Raw genomic sequence first — 14,706 nt, forward strand, 5'->3', positions numbered from 1 at the left:
CAACCCTCCAGGTTTGCTACAGCCCCTACCCCTGGGAGCAAACAGCCCCTCAGCCACCAGCATCCCCCCCAGGACCCCACCGGACAGCCGTTCCCGACCTGCCATCGCTCTGGTGGCAATGCTCCAGCATCAATTAAGCAGCACTTGGAGAGGCAGCAATTTTTAAAGCCATAACCAAGATGTGGCACTGACCCCTAGTGACAAGCTCCTGCCCCGATGCTGCACGGCGAAGGGCTGCGATCGAAAAAGGACGTGCGGTCAAGAAAAGCGGGGACGTGGGAACGCTCCTCTATCTTGCACAAACCCTGCCGAACGAAAGGATCCTTCTGCCACAGGGCTCGGTGGGCTGGGGGAGCATTCCCGTAGGGATGCATCCATCCCAGCCACCCTGGCCCAGGACACCAGCCCCTCCGCTTACCACGGTGCGCCCAAGACAGATGCAGATTGACTGTACTTGAGATAGAATTTATTTAAGACATCAATGACAAGCCCAAATATCGCACTTCACCTGCACCAAGTGGGAGAGTGATGCTGTAACGGCAGCAGTGGCGTCATTAAGGACAGGGTGGGAACCGACCAACGTACAGCTCGTAGAGCCCAGCAGTGTAACGACCTTATACAGAAGAGGAATGACGGGAACTCATGGAGGATCTGTTCGCGCCCTGACCTACTCCTTCCCTTGGGAATGCTCAGCTGCATGGCAGCCTCTGATCTGCATGCTACATTTTATTACTTTAAATACATACATTTTGGCTCTAAGCCTGTCATTAAGTCCAAAAATGGTCTGTTTCAATTAAGGGCTTCAAGGAGAGCCCAGGACTAATGGTCTATTTCTGGACATTTCAAAATACTCCCAACCATGTGGGCTGCTTGCAGGACAAGCAATACAGACTTTACAATGCTCTCGGCAGTTCCTTACCATCAATTTTTCCCCTCCCCAGTAACTTCAGAGCCATAAGGAGGAGGAGGAGGAGGATCCAACCCTTCTGGCACCTCTCAGCGGTGCTGTGGAAGGGAGCAGATGCTTATTGAAGGGGGTGGGAAGATGATCATGGCATGGGTGGGATTAGACAAAGCTTCCCTCCAAACACACGGCCCTCCCCAGCCCACATCCCACGCTGGTCTGCAGGCTCAGGTCCTCCAGCCAGGAACGACAGACTTTTTGCTGTCCCCAGGAGATGGGCAGAGGCTGGAAAGCCACTTCCCCAGGTCCTGCGTCTCCCCATCTAGCTATGGATGTGAAGCAGCTCCATCCCACCTCAGAAGGGTCTGTCTCCAGCACTGCCGGCCTTGCCCTTCATCTCCCTCCCCTCGTTTCCAAAGCGCTGGGTTTTCTGCAGACCTCACTCCCTGCACTGTCCCCAGCTCAGGAGGCACCAACCTTGCTGCTGTCACCGATAGCAAAGAAAAATCGAGGCTGAAAATAACCCCCCAGGCTTGTACCCAAGAAAATGCCAGCACTGAGCAAAGCCACCTTCCGACTTGCCTGCCCTTGGGATTTTCTGGGAGATTTTTGTCCCAGCTATTCACGGCTGTTGTGATGACCTGAGCTCTGGCCTTTGTAATAAAACTGCTTTAACCAGATATTTCTCTTAGTCCCGAGGATGAACACGCTCATGAATTCAGTTCACGAGTCAGGTGTAAACACCAGTGGGTGCCAGTTTAAGCAGCCCTGGGATGGGTGGCACACTTGCCCTCCCAGCTCCACATGGTTACAGTGCAGATATAATCACATTTTGAGAGCAGGGCTTGCCGACATGCATCAGTAGAGCAGCTACTGCAACCGTAGGAACAGAAAATGCTTTATCCTGGAATGACTCACGCCTTCTTGCTCAGGGGTGACCAAAGTGCCTGTGTGAGACATACAGAAACTATAGACCAGGGCTGCACTGACTTTTCCAGTATAGCTCGTTGCACAGGCGAGCTTCCAGCACGTGGTGAGCTTACTCCATCTCTCCCCCAGCTATGGGGTGGGCTGAGCTCCCTCGCAGCAACCTCCCTGCAGATCTGCTCTCGCCGCTTGCTGTGCAATGCAATCCTAGGAGCAGCCGGGGGGGCCAAGGTGTGGGGTGTACGGACATGTTTCTGGCATCAGAAATCACAGCCACCGCAGAATGACCAGCACACTGCAGCAGGGAACTCACAGTGAGACTTAGGGGCTGTTTTATCCCTTCACCATTAATTTACTGCTTAAAGCACTTCACTCCTTGGTGTAAAGGCTCACGGAGGGCTGGGAAAGTGAGAAGGTTTTCTGGGCACCGTCCCACATCTTTCACTGCCCCCGGCAGGGGCATGCCCAGCTCTCAGAGCTCACTGTGTCTCTTGCCCTGCTTCTCCCTTGCCGCCAGCCTCGGGACTGTCCCCCGAAGGTCCCTGCCGGGGGACCCGACTTTCTCTGCCTTGGTGTCCTGGGATGGCTCCTCCTGGACCATGATGTCCCCTCCTGGATTTTCGGGCGGGTGCCGCCCCGGTGTGTCCCCATGGCGGTGGGAGGTGTGGAGAGGGAGCTCGGGCACGGCAGTCTCCATCATCTGAAGGAAGTCGTAAGCAGGGAGAGGGGGTTTCCAGTCCTCCTCAGACAAGGTACCTGAGAAGCAAATTCAGTCCCGTGTTAAAAAGTTAAGAGTTATGCAGCCCCACTCCATGGACATTTCCCTTTTGAAGCAATTATGGCTTTTTTTGCCCTTTCCAGTGAACGCAAAATTAAAGATCTTTTCTTAAAGATCACCCTCTTTCCTCCAAAACTAATACCACCACCCAAATGAAACCAGTCAGGGGTGCATTAGTATTTACTGGAGCTGGCCAAGGCTCTGTTCCCTGAAGGCTATGGGGGTCCTCTGTCCTCAGACACCCCCACTGCAAAGGTCACACTCGGGTTCTGTCCACCAGTGGGTGGATGTTTCACTCGGGTCTCAGATAACTGTGTTAATGACTGTGCATTACTGAGATGCCATTAGGAGTGAGAGGAGACTCCTGTCCATACCAGGAGGAAGTGGTCGCATTAGGTGACCTTTTTATGATTTTAAGACTGATCACACGGTTTGTAGCACTTAAAAGCCTGAGGAAGGAGGCTGTGATGGCTGGCACAGCCCTTGGCTGTGTGGTGAGCGGCTCAGCCATCAGCTCACCCCTCTGACACCCCTGAAAACTAAGGTCCCTTCCTAGAGACCTACATGACAGCCAGGTGCCTTTAGCAGTGGAAATGGAAAGAGGTGTGGGAGTGGGAAGACGGCTGGCTTACAGGGTTCTTCCAGCGACTACTGGGTCAGAAATGGTGTCTTCAGCTCTGGCGAGAGCCTACACATCCTACCCTGCCACGCTTTTGGAAACACTTGCTTTGAAAGGCTCGTTTTAAAATTCACAAGCATCAAGTGGAGTCAACCCCACTGCCTTTCCGGAGCCTGAAGCAGGCTGGCAGCCAGCAGTTCCCGGGATCCCTGTAGCATCCCCTGGCTACACATAAGACATGAGGAAGGCACATCTGTGCTGCCTTCCTCCAAAGCTTCAGCAGGCTGATCAAGGCAGGAGGGATGCAGTGAAAAGCTTCACAATACAAGCCAACCCTTTATGTCTCAAAGACCACAGCAAAGCACCAGCTTCCTTATCCTTTCCCGTCCAAAAAAATGCTGGAAGGTGCCTAAAGAGCAGCTATTTCTTATGCTGACAGCTGGGAGTCAGGAGATTTTCTATTAGCAAGCTGTGTTTCAGAAGGTTTGTTCGCAGCAACTGGAGAGCACAGCCAGGTTTGGGGATTATGATGGGGAAGGGATGTCGATCCAGAACTATTCTTGCTTGGCTCTGAACATTAAACAGTCCCAAAGCACACTCGTGAATGCGGGTATTCTCTTCTGGCCGGACTATTTGTACTTCTCCAGCTCACGCTAGCATAGCCAGTTTTTCCATCATTAAATTCCAGGGGAGACAATTTATTGCACGTAGCATCTTCTCATAAACAGACCGGAGCTAACAATGCATGCTTAGGAACGTTACAGAAGTGTGTCCACTTACTGCTGGGAATCTCCAGTCCTGCTTTTAGCTTCTCCAGCCAAGACAAGATGTTCATTTCAGTGATGGACTGCTCTGATGGGAACTTGAATACCTGACCCCCGGCATGAAGCTTCACCCAGATGAGAACAGGCAGCGAAGGCATGGTGGCAAAGTATGCCTTCAGGACCCCGCGCCCCACTGGAGTCTTCCTCCTGTTGGGAAAAGGAGATTCAACTCGCTCACCAGCGGTCTGGCAGCACAACAGGACTGAGAGCCAAGCAAGCGCCAAAGCCCTCAGGCCACATCCAGCAAAGCACACACTTTTGCCTATGGGATGGCTGTAGAAGCTCATCACGTTATTTATAAGCTCAATGCCTTAAGCAAGCCATTAGAGTCCAATGGAGAGGGAGCAGACAGCAGATTAGATGCGTAAAGAAATCCTCGAGCAGGAGGAGCTGGGGCAAACGCTGCAGGAAGGTGTGAAATGTTCTCCACCGTAAGTTTTTAAGACAGGAGCGGGACAGGTCCTGCAGCCCCGCTGCTTGCAGGGAGAGCTACCAGCTCCCTCCAGCCCAGTGGTTGCCACTGCCCCACAGCTGCGGCAAGTCCACAGCGGGTGGAAAGGCAGGGGCTGATGCAGAGGGCTGTGCTCAGGTGGTCCAGCCACTGGGCAGCTGCTGGGGGCTTCCCCAAAGCCCAAGTTGCTGGGATGGCAACTTCCCCAAGTGTCACAGAGAGAGCCAAAAGAGGATATCGAGATGGAGGGACAGGAAGCCCGCAAAGATGCTGAGTGCTTCCGGCACTATTTTCAGGCTAAGAGAGATGCTCGAGGTCTGAGCTGGCTCTCCCATGGAAATGAGGACCTCTTTCTAGGACTATGCTTCTGTTTCTGAGCCAATGGTTGTATTCTGCCCTCTTTTGTGGCCATGCCCTTTTGCTCTGACAAAGGACAGCTCGCTCTTTCTCAGGAAGGGAGAGCAAAGGCAGATGTGTAGGTGGGGAAGTTCCAGGGGTTCTCGTTTCTTGTGCATTACTGGCAAACAAATCGTCTTCTCTTTGAAAACATGTGTATTCCCCGTTAGCTAAACTTCAGCCCACGCTGCGAGGCGCTTCCCAGACTTCAAAGCACGTTATGATTAAGGCAGTGAGGTGTCTCTGGGCTTGGGCAAAACAAAGAGAGGCTAAAAATTGAAAACGCAACCAGGGAGGGGAGGATTAGGAAAAAATCCCCTCTCCTACAACCTTCTATTTCTTAGCTCCTGGATTCATTTTGTTTCTTGAATATTTTTTAAGTTTGCCTTATGGGGCTTTTTCTGGCTGTCCCTTCTTCTGAAAACTTTCTTTCCCCCAGTCAACAATCGGTAATTGCCCTGCTGATCTTCCCTCTAACTGCTGATGGAATAAACAAGCCAAGATACTCCAGGAGGGCAAATTTACTTTTTTCCCCCCCACAAGTGACGAAAATACAAATAACACCAGAGCCAGGGTCAAGTTACTATGCTATATCTTTGAGAACATTTTACTCTACTGAAAATTATTTCTGCAATCAATTAAACATTTACTAATTTTACTTTGTTATGCAATTTTGCAGCTGCCCAGAACACATACTGAATCATTGCTAAATGATTTGACCTCCCAACTCATGATGATTTCAGACCGAATAATCACATTACCAGCTAGATAGTGTTTTCAGTAATTGCAGATTCAGTATTTTCCTTGCACTGAAATGCTAAGAGCGAGCTAACGGAAAGAAGAAAAGAGGTTTTTACACACTCACAAGTTCAACCAGCAAGCCACAAATGCTTGCTGGGGTCTTCCTTTTGCCAGCTTCAGCATTTCCTTGCTTTCCATTTGACCGATGTCACCATCGCTGAATAAGATGAGGAAGGGCTTTCTGAGTTGCAAGTAGCGGGGCAGATTTTGCACGGTGATTTCTGGCTGCGAGACATCAAAACAAGAAGTTGGGGTTTATAGGGAGGGGAGAATAAGACAAAATTAGACTTTCTGTCCTTACGCGAGGGGTGCAGGGGCTAAAGCAAGGCTGTAGTGTCCATGTTGAATGCAAGCAGCTTGAAAACAAGTGTGGGTGCTGGGATCTTGGTGCACGTTGGAGATGTCTACGCCCAACCCTGCCCATGGCAAGCCAAGTCTGTATGAGCAGCTGTGCGCTCTGAGATGAAGGGGTGTGAGCAGAGAAGGCAGAAGCAAGGTCAGCTCAGCCCAGCTCCATGTGTTATGGCTATAACCAGTCTCTGAAAGGCATGTGCAAGAGGCAGGGACCAGACCCTGCGAGAGGCCAAGCCACCACAGCAGCGGGTCTGTGACTACGAGCACAAGCCAGGCCATCAACTCCCAGGGTCTCCTCCCACGAGACCACACCGCAAACAGCAGATTTCTGTCCAGACTGTCTGATCCAAGCCATAAAATCTAAAAACAAACGTAACTCAGCATGATAGAAATAATGAGCAAACATATTTATTTTGCACAGCTCCACGCTATAATCAGTTCTGCAAATTACTGCAATGGAAAAAGGACACTATATTTTTTTTGTACTTACAAAAATGTCCAGCAATTCATATCTGATCATCTGCACCATGTCCTGCACGCTCTGTTTGGACAAAGCGATGCCTTCCACACTCCGACCTCCGCTCCTGGCAAGGAGGAGGGCAGGGGGAGACACTGCATATTTACGGGATCTGAAAAAGAGGGATGGTAACAAGAACCAGCCAGGGGATTTGACACACACCAGATCTGCTGTACGCAGAGCTGGCATTCTCCCAGTGAAAAGTGGGGACAGGGATGTAGAGGCACAGGCACCTGCAGGAAGAAAGGGTCATGTTGCCCATTGCCCAGTCTCCAGCCCCTGCACAGTCCTGGTTTGATGGGGAGAGATGGGGCTGATGTGTTCCCTCGTCCCCTTTTGAAACAAGCACTTACCCAGCTCGCACCAGATGCTAAATATACACACACACACACAAACGGCACTTTCTTCTGCAAAAAAAAGACATCGACAGCTAAATAGGGCAAATTCAAAACACCACCATCTAAACTATTTGCTGGCACTTCTCTTTCATTTTGACACCTAAGGTTAGGTGCTGCAAATACACACCCAGTGCTTTACTCTGCCTCCCAAGCCAAGGCAAACAGAAGGTCTTAGACTCCATCTGAGGGACAGCAACCTACACAAAATAAGCTCCAGGAGATCTAATTTTTGACTTGGTGAACATGGGCAATTTTGCTGAAGTCCAGCTCTGCATTAGAGCAACACACACAGACTGCACAGATATACTCTTGGTGGAGAAACCAGCTCATCCTTTGTTCCCCAGTGTTCTTCTGGTTAAGAAGGGTTCTTCTGGTTCAAGGGTATTTAAAGAAAAGCTGAGAAGATGGAAAGAGCAAAAATAGGAGAAGTCTGAGCAATGAAAGGGCAGGGGGTACATCAAGATGGGAGAGCAATATTCTGGAAGTTTGAGGAACTTCAGTCCTAAAGGCTCCAGATGTGAGTGCCCAGAGGAAGGGCGTGACAGAGGAAGTCAGCTGCCTCAACAGTTTTTTGGGGGACATCTGTAGTCTATTTTTCAAGGCTGCTGGTAATTATTCAAAGGCTGTGACCTCAGAATTGCTGGGGAAGTGAGCAAGGTGTAAGGACGTTTTGGGTTGAGGAGGTGGGGGGCGTGGAAAGCCTTTGATTTCCTTTTCAAAAGTAATCTGGTCCATCTGTTTTTTTCTCCATATGAGGAAGATGCAACACAGACTCAGCCTACTGCAAAGGCAGCTCAGAGAAAAGTCATGTTACAACCAATTGCACCTCCCTCCATGGTTTGCTCAGGCAAGTTCAGTTTGGACACTTATATCAGCAGTTCTGAATGGGATGGAGATTTGTTCAAATTTGCTTTAAAAATCTCAGTGTTTGGTGTTTTAGGTCATCAGTGACAAAGCAGGTGGAGGGAACTACAGGTAACACATTTCCATGATGTTCAGCTCATACGTAGGCCTCTCACTTCCTCCACCACAGCACTTACCCATCTGGAAATAATACACCCACTGCAAATTTCTAAGGGGCACCCAAGATCTGCACTGATGTCTTGATAAAGAGCAGCAGTAATGAATGACCTTGGACTTCCCTGAGGCCTTCAAATGTTGTGAGTCAAACTGTTCTTGGATTTAACCGAGGCATTTCAGTTTCTTTTTGCAGTATCCTCTGCTTTTTAAAATTTCTCATTGTAAATCCAGCCCTGAGCTAAGCTTTCCCCTTTCTGCCCAGAATCCCGAGCTCCACCAGTCAAGGAAGTTGAGTTTCCCACTTCTGGTCACGGCTGGGAATCCTCTGATCTATTAGGAAGGTCCTTAACTTTCCTCTCTGTTGTTTTTCAAATTAACCTGTATTTTCAATCAATTAAGAATGGTAAAACCCTAGAAAATTTTTAAATTGAGGGATTTTGAACTTCTCAGACTTCCACAGGTCTTAAAGAGACTCTGCCTTGATGACTTCTCAGAGGAGGTAAGGACTCCTGCTCCCTATGTCTAAATACATCAACTTGTTCAGCAGCCTTTGATAAGGAAGTTTATTACATAGTGCCAGAAAACCAACAAATTCCCCACCTAATAGCTAGAGCCTACCCTGAAATCACTTCTCATCTTATTGGTACCAAGTGGTTGTATTGTTGCTTACCACAGCTTTCTATTGATACAGCAGGGGCATTCGATGGGTAATATGAGACTTGCATTTAAATCAAAAACATCTGCAAACAAATACTTGGCAGGAATCTATGACATCTAAGCATTTGAGAAATAAATAATTACTTCATTCAAAGCATTTCTTCCTTAACGCTTTTTTTTTTCATTAGTTACCAACCGAGCATGTGCTTGCTGAGCAAACAGTTTTGCTAACAACATTCTTTGTGTATTTTGTATACCTTTTTCTCTGGGAAGAGAGGACTCAGCTTTCCGTGACCTGGGAGTCACAAACATTTCCTCCTTGAGTGTTTAGCAGAAGAAAAGCTTTTCTTTTCTTAAGAAGGGAAGTGAGCCTGGCTCTTGCATAAGAAATTCCTGTAAGTGTTTACTTTCTACTTACAGTTGCAAAGATGACCAGCTACAGTAGCTTCACCCACAAATCACAGCCAAATTCCAAACTTGGCAGAATGAATATCTATATAAACTGTATTAACTATTCCAACTAAACAGGAGCACGCTGCAGACTGCGGCTGGAGCAGAAGGATGGAGGTGTATTCTTCCATGTCATTGCTGAGAAAACACAGGCTTTTTCTACTGGTATCTTGTTTTGTGAGATCACCCTGCCCTTCTTTGCTTTTTTTAACTTCTATCAGCACAGTTTGGTTAATAGAGACGTACTAGCAAGATATTTGCATTTTTATTCTCCGTGCATGCCACAAAAATGCCCGTGTCTTGTCAGACACACTAGAGATGCATTGCATCTGTAAGAAACTAATGAAAATAATTCACTGTTGCATTACTGGCTGTTAAACCCACACCTGGAAAACAGGCCAAGGACCTTCTGGGATTTTTATCTCTGCCTTGATAGCTAATTCCTGACGGAAATGAGATGCCAGGACAAGCTGAAGATTCCCCCTGGATCTAGCTGCATTTATAGGCACTGAAGCATCTCTCATGGTCTAATCCAAAGCACTTTGCCCCTTGCTGGAGTGAGTCTTAATGACACAGTTAAGTGCATGGACTGATACATGCTCAGATCCCATTAGCTCCAATTTGGCTTAAAGTTAGGGCTGCAATTGATGCTCTTAGTCAGTCAGGAACTGACCGAAAAAGCCTTGACTTTGCCTTTACCATACGAACAGGAGGAAGGCTGCTATATTTTTCCAGCACTCTTCCTCCAGAAAGAGGGTGCACCTCCCCAGAGCTCTGTCTGGAAACGGCGGTAACATTTTGCTCTTGCTGAGGGAGGGAAACGCGTGAGCTCGTCATTCAAGCAAAAAAAGATTAAGATTAACTGTTGAAAAGATAGAGGTAGGTTCTTCCCCATCCTTGGCAGTTGCAAACGTCTCACAGCCAGATGCGAGCGCCCACCGGGAAGCTGGATGAGACCAAAGGGGTTTAACACCTTTCCCAGTGCTGCAGAAAGGCCGCCTGCTCCACACCAAGGCAGCTCCATGGAAAGAGAGCATTTATTTCAGGTCTTTCAAACCATCTTCCAGCACCCAGACACAATGCCCACTCCACTGCTACCCAAGAAAGCCTGCAAGTAGTCACAAGGAGCCTCTCTTTTGGCTGCTCTTGGCAACTGGGGGCAACCATCAGAGCAAGACTCACATTTAGAGCCCTGGCTTTGCAGCAATCCCCTTATGCTCCCCCTCCCTATCCTCACTGGCACTTTCCCAGCATCAGGCCAGGGAAGAGGAGACGAGAAGCTGAAGGGACTGCAGAAAGAAAAAGACCAGTAGCAATTCATCACCTCTTCCTGATGGAAAGAGAAGGGCAGAATTGTTTTTTCTTCCTCACACACTGATCCTAGCTAGAGGATATCATTTTTCCAGCCTGTTTTTTCCTCCATAAAAGTTTGGTCCTGTTTGTATGAGGAACCCAACAGATGCATGGGGGCTGGCAGGGCTGGAGGACTGAAAATACCCAGAGTGAACTTAAACAGCAGGAAGGGAGATGACTGTTCATTTCAACAGGGCTAAATGAGTTGCCCATGGACAAGCTGCAAATCGGTGGCAGAGCCAGGGCTACATCTCCCTTTGGCCAAGTCCTGACCAATCTCCCTACAGGACTAAATCACTCGTAGCTGCTTAGAGCTGCTGATAAACACTCAGCCTGGCCAGTGACACTTGCTCTAGGCATTGGCTTTCACTAAATGCAGATCAGTTTAAATTCTCATCAGATAAAAAGAGAACCAACTTACAAAGCCAAGGCATCATCTTCGAAATACATCCCCATTGTTACATGGCCACTTAAGATGTTTCCTGCCTCTTTGAAAGCTTCCCTGGCTGTAAGAAAGACAAAGATACAAAAAGACCAATTATAAGTCTAATTAGAAATCTTATAAATCCCAGTGACCCTTTGGAAATGACTGATGGTGACTTAACTGGAGTAGTGCTAAGTGCCCAGCAGATAAACCAACCTCTCCCCCAAGTCCTTTTGGTTTTATCCAGTTCCTTAGAGCAGGCAGGGTCTGTCACGGGCATCCAGCTAAGATAGGGAAGGTCAAAAAGCTAAAATGCCTTGCAGACACAGCGTGCTCCACCGCTTTGTGCAGCTGCAAAGAGAGGGCAGCACCTCTGCCAACACACTTCAGCATAAACCCATGTGCAGCAGCTGCGATGGTCCACCAGTTGCCCTACCGAGACGGCAAGGTCAGGTAGAGGATGGGGAGGAAAGGATGGGTTGGGGCTTTCTTGATCCACCACAGCTGCATCTACCCATGTTGAGAGACTGATAGCAGAGCCCTGAAATGAAGCTGGTTCCAGAGCTGGTTTATGCCATCAGAAAATATCCTGGTTTAGGCAGCTGGATCCATGGGAGGGACAAGCTTTGTGAGAACATGCAAGCCATTGTGTGTGAGCTTGTAAAATACAGTTATAGATCAAAGATCAAAACTGCTGCTGCCAAAGGTAGGGTGAAAATGGGGTGGATTTCAACACCCCCTCCCTCCCCCTTTGTATTGAGCAATCGAAAGCAACAAAAAAGGCTCTTCTGACTTAAGGACACTAAGAAATCACCCCCTGGAGAAGTCAGATTTTCCCAAAAATTGATTACATCTCAGATACAGCCATAATATATATTGTTTTATAACTTAAGATTTTATTGAGATACTATTTAGTGTTCCTCATAATGTTCACCGTCATATCACAACTGGCCAGCCCAAGCTCTTGGGACTGGTGACTCAGACCTCAATAGACTGAGGCTGGCTCAAAACTGGCCACTTTTTGGTTCTTTGCCTCCTGCTTTCCAGCTACACTCAAAGCCGTATTTTCCATTGTGTTCCCCTGGAACCACAGGGACCGCAAACTTTCCTTTATACTATTTTCCTTTCCAAATGGAAGCTTAGATCCTTAAAGGAGTGGCTCATTGAGGGTTCAGACATTGTAGGAAACAACACACATACAACAAAGCTGGCGACACAGCTTGGCTAGTTCATCTTGTCATAGAGAAACCACCGTTGGATGAGTTTGACGTTAGTTCCCAGCTATTTGGTCACTTGATTTTATCAGTGTTGAGAGAAAAGCAACCCATAGGACCAGCTGATAAGGATCACCGAGAACTTCACCAACAAACCCTTTGTGAACTTGTCTGTGCCCCAGCTACCACAGAAAAGGCCACGGGGCAGACCGTGAGCATGCCCTGTGCCATAAGGCACTAAAGGACACAGCCTGACATGGAAAGACCAGGCTCGCAACCAAATTTCCTCAGCAGAGCATTTCTCACGTGCTTGAGACGTAAGCTCATCTTCAAGCGGTGCCCTGCAGCATCCCTGGCTGCAGGAATTCTCTCCTACATCAGGACAACCTTCAGCAGAGTCCAGGCTTACTCCTTGCATCAGGGTCATTCCTGATGAGATCTTCCCTCCCTATCACACTTCCAAATTCTTCCATATTTTGGGGACTGTGCCAGACCCAGAGCCACGCACCAGCCTTCATTTCTCAACCGCTCACAGCAACCATCTCTTGCTGTGCAAGAAACCCTCCACTACAGACACGAAGCCCTTCTAAAGAAGCCGTTTAAACATTTCCTAGAAAATTAGTCCCCCCTGAGAGCACTGTTTTAATTCCCCGCAGGGCCTGATCATGTGCTGCAGCAGATGCCTCCAGCTGGAATCCCAGCTGCCTTCCATGACAGCCACCGCGAATTGCACAAGCCCAACTTCACTGCAGGATTTGGGAACAAGAAGGAATAAAACTGCCAGATGAGGAAGGGTCTACAGCTCCTGCAGAGTTTTCAGAGGCAGGATCTGAGCATCACCCCTTATCCCTCTAGCAGAAGGCATCTCATGAAACCATGCTCTCCAGCAGCACCTGTAGCATCTTTGCATACCTTCTTCACTTTGTTTACACCAATGCTGGCAAGCCCTATGATGGTACCAGAGCTTTGCAGAACACAGGTGTATTTTTAAACATTTGCTGCACAGTTTAGGACAGAGTCTTACTTCCAAGTATGCTTTCCGTTTCTGCAGAGCCAACAAATTTGTCTCCTATAAGTTCTCCAAGTTTCCAGGAAAATGCTCATTCACTGCCCTAGTAACATGATTCACCTCTTTGTAATAAATTTTAATTATGATTTTTCCGACAAGCCTCTTGTAGCTCAGACCCACTGAATGACTTCTTAACATAGTCCTGACACTAAGTGTTGGAAGAAGTCCAGGGCTTTATTTAACTGGACATCTCGTTGCTTTGTTTCAGTTAACTAGAAATGGCCATGATATGGCACGTTGCTCATTCAGGTTAGAGCAGGAATTCTTGCCGTCAGAAAATCATTGGAAATTCCAGATAAGTCTGCGGGCTGATAAGAGCAGCAATGTGGTTTCCCTGACTCTGGCCTGGGTTTGATGTCACAACAGCTGGCTCCAGTTTTCTGCTCCCTCGGGTCATTCTGCATGACACTCAAACACCCCGCAGGTTACAGGTGGTGAAAGCATCACGTATTTCGTCTCCCTTGGCAGCTGCAACTGCATTACCCCAGACTGCGGATGCCATTCCAGATTGCAGACCGAGTGCGCCCCGAGGAAAGAGGCAAACTTGTGGGCTCCACACCGAGCCGTCTGGAAACCTCCAAGACTCTTGTTAGCACGGAAGCAAATTAACTTCTCCTATATAGGAAAGAGTCTTGAGCTCACACATCCAGCCAGATCCAGGCAGGTTCCTTCCATGAACCCCTCTCACTGTCCCCATGTTGCCCAAGGTCCTATCATGGGGCTAATCCAGGCTCCACTACTGCAGAGAGTGGAATTATCTGGAATAGAGGGGAGATTTTGCAGCTCCGCTGATGAAAAGCAGGGAGAAATGGGCTAAAGGTTTTTTGAGATCAGTAAGATTTTCTGCTATATTTAACAGACTTAGACCCTCCAGAAGAAGGCAGGCATATTAGCTGTCAGCTGGCTTGGTGAACACAACCCAAGTGTTTTCTAGTTGGTTCCAGACATTTAATTTTGTTCTTACCTCTGTGCTCAGTGGATTCCCTCTGGACCTCCTCATGTGAGAAAGTAGCTTGGTTTGCATTTAACGAAAGTTTACAGGCACAAGGGAGCTTAAAAATAAAAAATAGTCTGAAATTTTGATCTTAAGACAGATCAGAAAACTCTCCTTTTTTTAAATGCAGTAATTCCCAGGGGTCCTAGCTCTCCGCTGTGGATTTGCCTGAGGTTCCCTTTCCAGACTGACTTCATTCTCTCTCCCTTGTTAACAGGTATGATTGTCACATGAAAAATCACTGTAGCTCTTGGGTCAATTTTCCCATCTTTCAGAAAGGCTGTGGAAACCCAGTGGATCCCAGACCACAGCTATGGCATGCAACTGGAATGATACTGGAGCAGCATCGGAGTGACTAACAGCACCCTATGCAGTGGGCAGGGGAGGGAGAGCATGACTGCTCCAAATTTCAGCCACTGGTCAGGACTATATGGACTGAAACTACAAAGTGAGACAAATTCAAACAAGTTCAGAACACTCCTTCCACAAACTTTGCTTAGCATTTCTAGCTGATGTCCACTACTCTGGGGGCTGTGCCCACCTTTTTAGAAGTCCA

At 48.1% G+C, this 14,706-nt stretch overlaps 1 protein-coding gene across 3 annotated transcripts in view; it reads right to left on the minus strand.

The window, feature by feature from the left end:
- Nucleotides 1-449: 449 nt before the first annotated feature.
- Nucleotides 450-14,706, minus strand: part of TXNDC16 (thioredoxin domain containing 16) — a 39,397-nt gene continuing 25,140 nt past the window's right edge. For all 3 annotated transcript variants that reach the window (XM_075029479.1, XM_075029477.1, XM_075029478.1), the window contains 5 exons: nt 10,871-10,955; nt 6,545-6,683; nt 5,765-5,925; nt 4,009-4,199; nt 450-2,587 (listed from right to left, as the gene is read on the minus strand). In XM_075029479.1, the coding sequence (XP_074885580.1) occupies nt 2,304-2,587; nt 4,009-4,199; nt 5,765-5,925; nt 6,545-6,683; nt 10,871-10,955 (860 nt within the window). In that variant the 3' untranslated portion in view covers nt 450-2,303. The remainder of the gene's footprint in view (nt 2,588-4,008; nt 4,200-5,764; nt 5,926-6,544; nt 6,684-10,870; nt 10,956-14,706) is intronic.

This window comes from Buteo buteo, chromosome 6 (assembly GCF_964188355.1).
Source record: "Buteo buteo chromosome 6, bButBut1.hap1.1, whole genome shotgun sequence".
In the NCBI taxonomy this organism is placed as follows: domain Eukaryota; kingdom Metazoa; phylum Chordata; class Aves; order Accipitriformes; family Accipitridae; genus Buteo; species Buteo buteo.